The sequence below is a fragment of the Poecilia latipinna genome, unplaced genomic scaffold (assembly GCF_001443285.1).
Source record: "Poecilia latipinna isolate Pla-1442-1.1 unplaced genomic scaffold, P_latipinna-1.0 Scaffold658, whole genome shotgun sequence".
Lineage (NCBI taxonomy): Eukaryota > Metazoa > Chordata > Actinopteri > Cyprinodontiformes > Poeciliidae > Poecilia > Poecilia latipinna.
In genome coordinates, this window is record NW_015113274.1 from 114,615 (window position 1) to 127,773 (window position 13,159).

The 13,159-nt window shown below is 39.4% G+C and overlaps 1 protein-coding gene and 1 long non-coding RNA gene across 5 annotated transcripts in view; one reads left to right on the top strand and one right to left on the bottom strand.

Moving 5' to 3' along the window:
- The window catches only part of cacnb2b (calcium channel, voltage-dependent, beta 2b), a 39,556-nt gene extending 27,565 nt beyond the window's left edge, over positions 1-11,991 (bottom strand). The window contains exon 1 of one of the 4 annotated variants that reach the window (XM_015043968.1): positions 10,817-11,991. In XM_015043968.1, the coding sequence (XP_014899454.1) occupies positions 10,817-10,864 (48 nt within the window). In that variant the 5' untranslated portion in view covers positions 10,865-11,991. Of the gene's footprint in view, positions 1-2,016; positions 2,712-7,376; positions 9,534-10,816 lie in introns of those variants that run through there. The other 3 variants (XM_015043969.1, XM_015043970.1, XM_015043971.1) reach the window with 3 other exon arrangements.
- LOC106954458 (uncharacterized) lies at positions 5,420-9,566 on the top strand. Its single transcript, XR_001426370.1, has 2 exons — positions 5,420-6,464; positions 7,358-9,566. It is a non-coding gene; the product is annotated as an uncharacterized LOC106954458 (long non-coding RNA).
- Positions 11,992-13,159: the final 1,168 nt, after the last annotated feature.

A 13,159-nucleotide genomic window follows, 5' to 3' on the forward strand; every position in this document is an offset into this window, starting at 1 on the left:
GATAGATAGATAGATAGATAGATAGATAGATAGATAGATAGATAGATAGATAGATAGATAGATAGAGTGGAAAAAAACATTTAAACTGAAAACAGGTCTAACTACAGATACTGAAACCTAACAGACAGCTCTGAGTCTTATTGCTCTACTTCATGCTTGGGAGTGGAACAGATAGTGTAATACCCCAGTAACAACTACTAAGAGGCTTTTCCTATTCTAAGTAACAAGCAGTGGGCCAAACCTGCTGCAGTCCAAAACAGTAGGCCACCCAGTGAAAGATTTTTTTTTTTTTATTCATTTATTTTCTAACTTTTTTTGTTTTTTTAAACTTGAAGTTAAACACAACAAATGAGTGTCTAAGGCTAAACAATATGAGTAAAAGATTGAGGAAAAAGTCACTTCAACAACAGAGAGAGACTTTGAAAAAAAATGTTTGGGCTGGGTTCAGTGGACAGTAAGCTCATAATTAACTTACTGAGTAAATAAATCAAATGAAAAATTCCTGTTTTGTTATTTGCCGGTTCACCGAATGCATTTATGCTTTCCTGTCTCCTGCATCAACAGACTGCAGGTTCTGCAATATTCAATGTTTTGAGTTTGGTAAAATATAAATACATAAATTGGATAAAGTTAGTGACATACAGTGGACACACCATGACTACACTTCAGATTTGGATTTGCCTTACAAATACATATCTGAAAATAGTTGTGTTAGCACTAGGTTCACTTGAGTCAATAATTTGTAGGACAACCTTTCCCTCCAATTACATGTGCAGATATTTTGTCTCTACCAATTTTGCACATTTAGAGGTGAAATTGTTGCCCACTCTCTTATCAAAAATGCCTAAGCTATGCCATATTGGATAAAGAGCATCTCTGAACATCAGTTTTAAAGTCTTGATACAGATGCTCAACTGGATTTATGCCTGGAGTTTGACTGGACCATTCTAAAGCGTAAGTTTTGATCTGAGTCATTTCGTTGCAGCTCTGGGTGAATGTTCAGGGTTGTTTTACTTCTGCAAGTTAAACCTCCATACAGTGGATCTCTATAGCTCCTCCAGTGCAACCAGCTTCTTGGCTGGTAAATAAAAAATTACTCTCCTTGTCAGTTTTTTCAGAACTTCAGAACTAGATCAGACTTTTTTTTTTTTTGGTCTTCATAATGCAATTTATTTTATAATGTAGAAACCTCTAGAGACAGTTTTTTTTGGACTCACTATGATTCTGAAGCCAATTGGTTGAGCTGCATTTCATTTAGGCCTATTACAGGAAATGTGACTAAGTAGAAAAATAAACTGCTTCTTAAATTATTTGTAATAAATAAATAAATAAGCAAAAAAAAAAAAAAAACATAAAATATTGTTCTTCCACTATGTAATTATGAACTACTTTGTGTTGGTCAATTGCAGAAAAGCCAGATCAATTACAATAAAGTATGGAGTGGTGTATATTGATGTGTATTAAGTAAATTAGTTTGTCTTTATAGAGAAAGTTGTCAGAATAAAAAATAAACAGATACTGTTACAGCTTCAAGCCAGAACTTATCAAAACTTTCCTTTCAGCAAAGTTTGATCAGTTTAACTCTGTGCAGTCCCTATTCCCCAGTTGTTCCTGAATCCATTTGCTGCTGCTTCAATGCTGAAGCAAATGGGAATTCAGTCAGCCACTGGCAATTCCCACATTATGAGAGAGAAAAATCAAGGAAAGAGATTTAATCCCTCTGATCCTCAGACTATTAGTTATGCAACTCTCTGAAGCCTGTCATTCAGCAGGACACATGGCATGGTACAAGCATGTGGAAACGCAACTCTCTGCCCCTGCAGCGCTGTGGCTGTTATAGTGGGTGCAATGATATGGAAAGGCCTCGCAGACGGGATTAACGCCCAGTGCAACAGATGGTGTCTTTTTTTTTTACGCTTCCTGTTCAGCACACACTCACAGATACACCCATGCAGATACAGGTAAAAGAAAAGAAAAAAAAGAGGAAGCAAATCAAGAGAATCCTGGGAATTTTACCTTCTTTTTGGGCGGCATCGTTGGTTAAAAGTGTCCACCTGCGTTATCCTAACGAGCTGACTTCACCGTTCACCTGGCTCCAGTGAGTGATACATAAAGCATGCCATGAGAACGCGCTTACTTCCGCTTAATGTGTCACAACGGATCGATCTCTGCGCAAAGAAAAGTCCGCTCTTTACGCGCTGTTTTGAGCGTAAAATTTCCCAAAACGAATCGCGACGCGCAGGACGGCACTGGAGAAGAGTTTGGAAGCTGCACCGTGTTGAGTTGAGGGTAGTTACCCTTTCCAGAGTCCTCTGGGTATTAAAGGCTTATTTCTCAGTGTGGCATCTGTTGCGCCGCACACCGCTCACTCTGACCTCAGGCTCCCGACCACGTCAAAGTTGTTGTCCCAACCTGCCCGTGCGTGCGCTCCATAAATCCAGAAATATTTCAAGGTGAGAAACGTCTCGTTTGTGCTGCAGATTTCATCCTCGGCTAGTGTGACGCTTGATGAATGTGTTTGTGCATCCCGTGCGACTTCCTGGGGTCTGGCTGCACAAATGAGAATATTTTTGGCCCGGCTCCAGGGGAGAGAGATGGAATTAAAAATCAGGCAATAGAAAATGCCTTTGTGCGCCCTGTTTACAGCTCAGGACAACAGACAAACCCAGCATTCCTCATCCGGAAGGAGTAATCATGAGATTTTCTCACCACTAACACTGTGTTCAGCTGCACACACACACACACACACACACCCACACACACACACACACCCAGAATGATTGTTATATCATGAGGTTATCCCTTCACTGCGTGGACTGCATATGGCGGGACATCGCTGCAGAAGCCTGGGAGAAGGACTACCGGTGGCGGTTCTCGCATGAGTGGCGCACTGGGCTAGACCCCTGCAAGAGCCAAAAGAGCCTCAAATTATAATGTAAATGAGTAATTAAGTTCATGCTTAAATATGAAATAATCTAATTTACATTATAGATACAAGCACGAAATAAATTGTTTCCGTGTTTTAGAGATTATTCAAAAAAATCTTCCTTGTGCCTTTTCTAATTTAATAAAACAAAGTTTGGTAACACTTTATTTGAAGGGGGGTGAATAAGACTGTCATAACACTGTAATAAACATGCTTAAACTTTACCTTTAATAACATAAAGTTACCTCATTTCTAAAGTGCAATCAGTAATACTTTTATAAAAAATTTACATCAGTAATGATTTCTTGGTTAATGTCAAGTTGTCATAACAACGGCATTTTGAATAATGTTAACTTTGTATTAAAAGTGTCATAATTTACCGAATGACGCTTTATGACAACAGTCATAAATATTCATGAAGGCTTATTCATGTTCATGACAGGTTTTTATAACAGTGTCATGTCAGTCTTATTCACCCCCTTCAAATAAAGTGTTACCGAAAGTGTGTTTTGCTTTAAAGAATCTGTATTCAGAGCATTCAATTTGGTTCTTAGTACTTATGCCGTCCTAATCTAGTTTTTATTGTTGTTGTTGTTTTTTTAAAGATAGTAATTAAAACCCTAATAGACTGTATGTAAGTGTTGTGTTACATGTTATTCATTTGTTTCTTCACTTTCACTTTTCTAAATCAAATGTTTTGGCTGCTACATTCACCACTCTTCTAAAGTAGGTGATGCAGCAAGACCCATTGGTCACTGCAGCTGGTTCCTATCCACAACTGTGCAGGGTACATCAGCAGATGGGCGATGCAGTGGGGTACTAAAGTCCTCCGGGAGAGACACAGATGAGACGTTACATAATTGAAAATGGAAAAGAAAGCTCTGTCTGTTGTCAGCTTGGCCCAAGCCTGTGACCTCCGGGTCAGACACAAATGTGTGCCTAAAGTACTAAAGTACAAAATCTCTGTAGTCACAGACACAGGCAGTGTATGTGATCTGAATCCAAATCTTTGCCACAGTTTTTATAGCAATTTGACAATTTCAGATCTCCCCTCTCTTAAAAAAAAAAAAAAAAAAAAAAACCTACTTCTGTTAATTTTATTAGCCAGCAGGAATCATTTATATTAATGTTAAGAAGGCCCTGAACCAGATGCTCTTATATTTCTTGGGGCCTCCTGTCTGTCCTTGGTAGTCTGGTTTCTAATCCTGTCATTATCTTCTCCTTGGCCTTCAAAACTCCTCCTCTTCTAAATATTGATACCAAAACAAACAGAATCACACCCATAAAACAGAGCAGCTCCCCCTAAGCCGTTTCACAGTCTGCCATTTTACAGCCACATACCTAAATGTGTTTTCTGTTCATTTTATGATGGACCCAAAGTTAAATTTAACTGTAAAGAGAATAATCTTTAAAACCTTTGCAAAGTACACTACGAGTATGGTATGCATTTGTTTTAGAGTTCCACAATGATGTTCTCAAAACAACATCCTAAAGGAATATAATTATTTCAGAATAAATGTGGGTATTCTGCAAAGAGCTTCAAAGATCTAGTTTAGATCAAATCATTCATATGTGTTTTAGTTGCAAATTCAGAATCCACACCTAAAATCTGCAGTAATGCATGAAAATCAATTCATACTGGCGCTCTTAAGCCAGTCTTACAGAGCTGGAGCTAATAGGTGAGTTTTGCATTTCCTTTTTTCCGAGCACTTCATTACCACTTTATATAAATAAACACGCTGCTTTGAATTTTGCATTCAAGAGAATTATATTTCCTTGTGTATAATTCTTTTGTCTTAAGGTGACAAATAAGGTTTTATATACACTATGAAAAAGAAACTCCCATCAATCCAGGCTGGTTTAGAGTCAGTTGTATTTCAGCTTTGACTGGGCAAGCCAGTGCCAGAGCAGTTATAGCTGCCAAATCTAGTTGTAAAAATAGATTTTGGAGATAGTAATATCAATAAGCAGCCAAAACACACAAGACAGAGACTGTTGTATGTGGGCTGATTCTAATGCGTTTTTCCCCACAGTGACTGCTTTGACAAGTTTGTACAAATAGTTTGCTAGAATTCAATGATTTAAAAAAAAAAAACATTTAATAACACATTTCTGGTCTATTTCACACCAGTTCTACTGTTAAAATATTTTAAATCAATCCCAATTATCTCTTTACTACATTTTTATACACTCATACAGTTGTTATGTTCAGGAGGCTTTTGGGGGATTTTCTTTTGGCTTTGGCTGCTTCAGTTTCAATTCCACATATGTACCTGACCACCAAAGCATGCTGTGTAGCCTGTGCAGTAAAATATGAAGAAAAATGAGCAAAAGGCAAACAATGTCCAGGATTTGTGTTCAGAAGAGCATCCTCATAAAAATAGCTCAGATAAAGTTTCCAAGTTTTTACCAAGTAAATGTTGGTATTTTTTTCTAGACAAATTACTTTATAATCTTTAAAAACGCTACTCATTTATAAGGAAAATAAAAAGGCAAGAGAAACTGAATATTCCTTCCACTCCCTTATCTCTGATAACATATTCTTCCAATTCACCTGAAAGAGTTTAATACCCTCATAAAATGTGCAACATTCATTAAATTTCTGAAACTCATACATCTCCTCAGAGCCCACTACTGTCATCCCCTGGCTTATCCACTCTATCACACGTGTCCATATGCACATGTCCGCTCACACATTCATAAACAAGCCTCCGTCACTAAGCCTCTTACAATCAGTGCGCTTGCATGTGAGTGTGTGTTGTTATTTGAGGCCAGAAATGCATGATTGGGCTGCTGGGCCCGAAATGGATGGCACGCACAATTACCGGCAAAGCTCCAGATCCTAACCTCTCACTCAGTCCTCCACTTTGTCCATACAGCTCACTAAGTCTAAAAACAGAACCCTGTCTCCATGAAGCCAAAATGCTGTGCTTAGTTTGCCATTTTAAACTGTGGCAATTAAGTTACACCCATTTTCCCCGATTTGAGATGAATAATTGTCTTCCACAATCTGGGTCTCTAATGCAGCTGTAGTTTCTGTTTGCCTTGGTAGGAGGGTGGGATCCTCGGAGCAGAGGAAAGTTAATAGCTAGTTGGTTGATCACCATCTGTTTCAGCTGACTTTAGCTCATCAAAGGAACACACACTGAAAATGTTCTCATTATTGGGATACAAGATTGTGTCAGCAGATATTAGAACTCTAACAATTGTTTCAGCTGAACAAGAGGAGCCACATCCACCGATTCATCTGGGCCGTGCCCATCGGCATCATTTGCTACAACTTATCTATCAACTGTAGCTCCACCAATAGCAGAGAACGCTTTTGTATCGGCTTTTGTATCTGCTGACAGACATACAGATGATGTGTTTCTGTGCTTTCCAGGTTTTGTCTTCGTTCCAAAACTTGTCTTCAGACTTCAAACTCACTAACAGCTGTTCTGTCGAATCTGCTGATGAGGCAGAGTGGTACAGCATCTGGCATTCTCAGTACATATGTACTTTCTGGAAAGCGGTCTATTATGAAATCTGCCCTCTTCGGGTAAGGTAACTGTCACTGATAATAACTTATCCATGTTTATGCTCAAGTGCTTGGGTCATGCATCAGAAATATATATAAAGCAGACTTGCAAGTCCACATCTAAATGGCTGAAAATGCTTTGGAATGGCCTAGTCAATGTCTGGACATAAATCTGATGAAGAGGCTGTGGCCACAGGTCAACAGGCCATTTAGGCTTGAAAAAAATCCAATTGTGGCCAAATTAAACAAAAATCTGCAATGAGTAGGGCCCATTTCTTTCACTCTGATCTTAGAGACTAATTTCTCAGTTAATGCAAACACCTGCTGACAGGTTCTACCAAGAGTTATTATATCTTAAGTACTTTGTACTCAGCCAGTTTAGTTTGGTCAGTTTTTTCCCCTTTTATTTTAATAAAAGGGGAAAAAAGTTCATTTTTATTACTCAACTAGAAAAACTAAAAGCAGCAGGATTTGTGTGGCGTTTGTTTGACAAAAAATCTTTTGAAAATAACCTGCAATAATATGGACGTGAAAAACTGTGTTGTTGAGACTGAATTTGTCTTAAGACAGTAAAAGTCCGCTTTTCGCCCTCTCTGCTGTCATCTACTGCAGCTAAAATGTCAACAACTTGCAGTCCTTTTTTTCCCAGACTATATGGTGAAAAAAAATCGGAACTATCCCTTTTAATCATCTTTGGCTGCACAACTGTTCCACACAAAACTGCTGACGCGCAAAGAAATACCTTCCAAAATGGTAAATTACAAATTAGTATGTGGGTAGAAAAATAATCTCTTTGTAAAAACTGTAATAAACCTCTTTTGACCAGATAACACTAACAGCAAGAACAAGTCTTTTAAATCCAGTAACAACTCTCCCCCTCTGTCCTCGTTTCACTCCTCCCCACATCCTACCAGATAAGGAGCCAATACTCACCCAGGAGACGTTCTTTGCCTTCAGCAATTTGGACATGGCCCGCAGGTGGAAAGGCAGAGAACCCGACTCCCGACAGACTCAGTCACATGCAAAGACGCCCAGACTGCATTTAGCAGCTGTGGCAACATCCTCCATCCTCCACTGTCTGCCCCCTTTGCCAACAAACCTCCCCAGATTTACATCTGCCTGAAGCCTCGGCTGCCCATCAGACCCAGTGAAACGTTCTGCAAGGAGGAGGAGGAGGAAGAGGAGGAAGAGTGGGAGCCAAAGAGAAACAAAGACGAGCTCCAGAAGTAGCTGTCAGAGGCAGAAATAGAACTTGCATAAAGTTCCCTCCGTCTTCTGCCTGAATCATCCTCTTCTTCCTCCTTGTTGATGGTCACCTGATCACCCTTAAATGACTAACATCCGTGAGAATATGAAGGTAAACGTCTATCTGAAGCACGGCTTAAAATGTTATGAGAAAAAAACAAAACAAAACAAAAAAACAACAACCTGCAAACAGTCAACTTTGCCCTCCTAACATCTGGGGGGAAAGAGATGAAGGAAGAAGAACAGTGAGGAAGAGCGATGATGGGAAACTGAGTAAGGTGAAATCAACCAGTTGGAAAAGAGCACAGCAGGTTGGAGGGCAGGGTGCTGATCTCCAGCTTTAGATTAAAGAAAAACATTGTTTTCTCTCTAATGTCTTGTTTCCATTCCATACTATGTCAAACAGAGAACAACAGGGGGGAGGATGAACCTATTCAGCCTCCATGCTTCTGTCCCTGCCTGTGTTATCTTGTGCCGTGATTGTAATCTGGCCGATGAGCCTCTGATTGGTCAGGCAGGGAAAGAGAAGGATTGGTAGAGTCAGAGATTAATGGAATTATACACGATCGCCTGTTTTTCCAGACTTAAAATCACATTCAAATTGAGCCTTTTCTGGAGCGTTAGTGACAAAACATGATGTGAGCAACTCTGCAGCGAACTTTGCACAAAAAGGAAGAACATTTATGTCTGGGCAATAATTTTCCTCTGGCAATATATCTTGCTTTGTTATTTTATTCCCTTTAAATTGTGACACATTTGTAAAAAAATTATATCGGCTTGTTAAGCATCATAGTTATGGGTTTCCTCCCATAAAAAAACAAAACAAAACAAAAAAAAACTTGTCAAATTCACCATCATCTGGGTCTCAGCGTTCATTCTACAACCGCTACATCATGACAAAAGCGAAATTTAACAACAAAAAATTTCTCTTTTCTAGCAGTCGTTGTACAGCACATACAGCAGTAAAACAAGCTGACCAAACATGCTGGAGCTCCTCTTGGGTTGCTATGTAACAGGCTGGGTTACCTTGGGCTGGCTAGGTAACGGAACAGCGTCCACTGACTGTGACTTAGTTATAAGGAAGTTTTTCTAACAGCTGGTTTTTCAGATACCAAAAAACATGAACTTATTACCAGAAAAAATGTTGGGGAGTTTTGTAAGCTCTCTGACTGTTTCTATGAGCAGTAGAGACTCAAATGGAAGCATAGAGTGACGTGTGACTCATAAATATTGGCACATAAGTATTTCTGAAGGATTATAAAGTAGCACAAATTGGTAATAAATCTGAACTGTTTAACCTTTACTGAGCTCAACCTTTTGTGTTGGGTTTCCAGTAACAGTGCTCTCGCTTAGACTACTACACAATGCAGAGCACAATTCAATAAAATATGATTTTCTGTTTGAAACAATTGATGCTTTTATATTCAACAGCCTTTACCAAACTATGCTCACCTACGTACACATTCATCAATGAGTCTTCATCAAATGTGAGCAGCAGGTATCATTTGTTGTTGCGACGCTGCTTTTATTCGACCTGATTTTCTAAGCTCCTTTTTTTTTTCTGGCTTGGTGCTGAGGTGGGCACTCATGCTATGCAGCAGTTACAGCGCGCGGTAATCTGCAAGGCTTTAAGCTGACAGTCGAGAGAGTGCCGAGGGCCAACAGTAAGCCAGCTTCATGCGGGGGAAAATATGGCGACGATAAGGTTTTCTGCAGTTGACGCCATCACAAAATGCGCAGCTCTAATAAACATCATAATATCAGCATTAACAGGAATTACCAAAAGAAGTGGAGGCACATGCAAAACTCGTGCAGTAAGTAAAGATGAGTTGGAGGAGAAAGTTAGAGAGGAAAAGTAGAAAAGGGATCAGAGTCAGAGTCAATCTGTCATCAACAGATTGGTAAACCCACACTTGTCAATTTTCTGCCAATATTATTTTACTTACTCTTGAGCCACTTGAATCTCAACTGGTTCAAAAACTTCTGTATTGATTTTACTTGATTTCAGTGAAAAATGCTTCATCAAAGCATATTGATTGATAGACTTTAAATACTTTGGCAACTATCCAAGTGAATGAAGATCACACTTGGGGCTCTTCAGGATTTTGAAGAGCCGCAATTTACCAATATCTATAAACTCTCCGTAGCTCAGGTTATGACATGCTAATAACACAAAACGTTACAACTCTGTTTCATCACAAAGTCAAAGTCATGTAGAGTCACTAAGTGTGTCCATGATACGGACGACAGGATTTGTCAGAATTTGCACAAGCTTAATGCAAAAAAATAAAAAAAATAAAAAAGTTAGAAGCCTTTGTTTTTGATCTGAAAAATATATGGTTAGAAATCAGTAATCAAATAGACTCAACAAGTGTATACTATCCATTAAAGTTTTTTGTCAAGTACACCCACAAGTGTAAAAACATTGCCAGAATACTAAAAATACACAAAAAAATCTGGTGTAAACTTTATTTTTTTGTAGATTAAATGACTGTTTTTGGTGTCTTTACAGGTAAACATTAATCAGTCAACTGCAGCTTATCCAAAATAAATCTTCTTTACTCTCTTGCAAGGTACTTTAATTCATTTGTGTGTGACTAATACAAATGGTAGGTGGCCCGAAGCTCTTTTCCAGTCATATTAACTACTCAAAGTGCTTTACACTGAAGCCACATTAACACATTCACACTCACATATATAAACCAATACTCAGATTAGTAGGCAACAGGAGTCACACCCACAACCTTCCAGTTGCAAACTCTTTACACCAGTAAAAAAATCTTCCAATGTCTGTTACAAGAGGACTACTTTGGAAAACAAAACTATCTGAATTATCATAGTAAACATTATGACATTCTTTTCTTTTTTTTATCATAATAGATCAAAGCCCGGCTGAGGATAAACGAAGAGAATAAAGTGCAAGAGTCTGCAGTTTAAACTCACTGTTTGTGTAATTGAGCATGCAAACGTACTGCAGATGAAAGACGATGCACGGATGCACATCTGAATAAGTGAATTAACTGCTGTACCCCCCTGTAGTCCCTTCGCTCTACCCCACCGCAAGACTCCACTGTTGCTATGCGATCAAAAGGGTGCGTATAGATCCTGCAGGTGATGCTGCCACTTACATAGGTGGACTGCACTCTCCGCCAGTGTCCCAGCCCACAGCAATGCATCAAGACATCAAGTTTTAGGGAGAGAAGGGGACAGGCCAGATGAGCCTCCGGGGGTTGGGGGGTTGGTCACCTTAAAACCAGCTCACAAATTTCACTCTCATGGTCCATGAAGAGGAGCTCATCAGGGAGTTTAGGGATCCCGTGAGAGACGAAGACTCCAATCTACAAAGTCCACAAGTTGTCGAAGGGGTGGAGAGAGAGGGGAGGTCACCTGGGGAGTCAAGTGTCTGCTTCCTCTTTTGAGACCTGGTCCAGGTGAGGCTCACAGCATATATCTAGATATCCACCACCTATGCAGCATATGTCAGTCTGAAGAGCAGGGGGATTTCTAAATCTCTTGGTGTGAATATGCTCACCTCATCTTTAAAAGAACAGGTGGTTCATCTGTCGGTCTGCATATTTGCCCTTCCATCCCGCCTCACCTCTATCAGTGTCTCAGCATCCCCTGTTGAGAATCCTTCAGCCTGCACTTCAGTTCAAACACCGAGAACAGTCTGCTGCTGGAACTAAATATCATTTTCTTCTCTGCGAGTCTCTCAGCGCTCTTCAGTTTCTCACATTAGTTTAGTCAGAGATCCTGCATCACTCTCCACATCCATCTTGTCCTCATCCCTCTCTCTTAAGCTCACTGTAGGAGTCCAGAATCAGACAGTTTCAGGTTCAGTGCTCTTCAGTCTTCCTTTTCTTCCTCCTTAAAGATTCCAGCCCTGTAGCCCCTCCTCCTTCTCAACCACTATCTCTCCTTCTCGCTGCGCATGCTGTTTCCTTCACCACAGGGGTACCGTCTCTTCAGGGGCGTTTCAGCTTACCTGAGTCACTCTTTGCGATCCTGTTGCGACTGTCTGTGCACGTGTGTGTCTGTGTGTGTGAAGAGGCTGCAGCTGAAGTGCTGCCCCTCTCTGTTGCCATGCTAGAGCCGGGTAACATTCGGCTAGCGCAGGAGAAACACAGCCTGAATTCAAATGCACCTCCGGTCTGTCAGATTTACAAAGCCTCCTCTCCTGCTCAGCAGCCCCCGATCTCTCTTCTGTCTTCCCCTCCTTCCTTATCTCATGATCTGCCCTCTCTTTATCTCATTTCTCTATCTTATTTTCCTCATCTCTGTTCACCTTGTCCACTCTAAGTGCCTCTGCTGTTCAATTTTGAGTAATTTTCTTTTAATTTTGTGCTAAAAACAGCTTCCTCCCCAACTTATTACCAACTATTTACAACTTAAACATAATTCAGATTAAATTAAATGATCTGGAAGTATTTATGGCTGTAGTGAACCAGTTGATTGTTATACACTACTTTGTGTTGATCTGTAATATAAAGTCCCAATAAAATACAATGGAGTTTTTGGTTATAACATAACAATATTTTTCCAGCTTTCTTTGAAATGACTGCACCAGTGCAGAGCTACTTTTTATGACTGTACCTGTTACACATTCGCTGTTTCACACTGAACATTACTTATACCTGAACCTCATTAAAAAGATATAATTGTAAATTGTTCTTCTTTGTTAAAATTCTCCTCACTGTGTGTGGTGTCAAGGTAAACTTTCTACAGCTTTGATCACAGTTCTTGGTGCTTCAGACTTCTTACTTGTTACTCAAAATTGTGCATTAAGCAAAACTGGATCATTGGTTATGTTTAAGATAAGTAATTCAGTAATTAAATGGACATGGTATGTTTTTGTTTCGTATGTTTTTTTTTCCCATTTTGAAGAGTGGCTAAAGATATGATCCTCATGTTTATTCAGCAGAGAAACAGGAATAAATACAATAAGCAATTATAAACATCAAGGCTTATTTATGCTTAAAAAAGAAATTGTGTTGTTATATATGTTTTTTATTACTGTGAAAGGAGTTATATACTTCAAAGTCACATGAAAACTTTATCTGATGTTGACAAATTGGCAAATTTGAACTCATCATTGACAATCAGGGGATCTTCAAGACTCTTATCAAGAGAAATGGTGTCCAGTCTGCTGTTTCCTTTGATCATTTTAAGCATTCAGTCTGTCATACTAATGAGAAAGTGTCCTCCACCACACCAGCAACCTGCACTCCAATAGCAACCATTATTTGCAGAATATGGCATAAATTATTGAGAAGCAGGAAGATCATGGCTGTGGGGAAATTAGGGGAAGTTAATTTCAGTTTTTCTGCTCATAAATGAAAGCCAGCCAGATCTGGCTCTTTACTGCGTGAGCTACAGCTGCTTGGCTGATGTTTTATCACTCACATGGTAAATAAGGTCTTTAACAAATTTCTCCCAGAGCTTCATACAAATGCATTATTTCTCCACCTTAT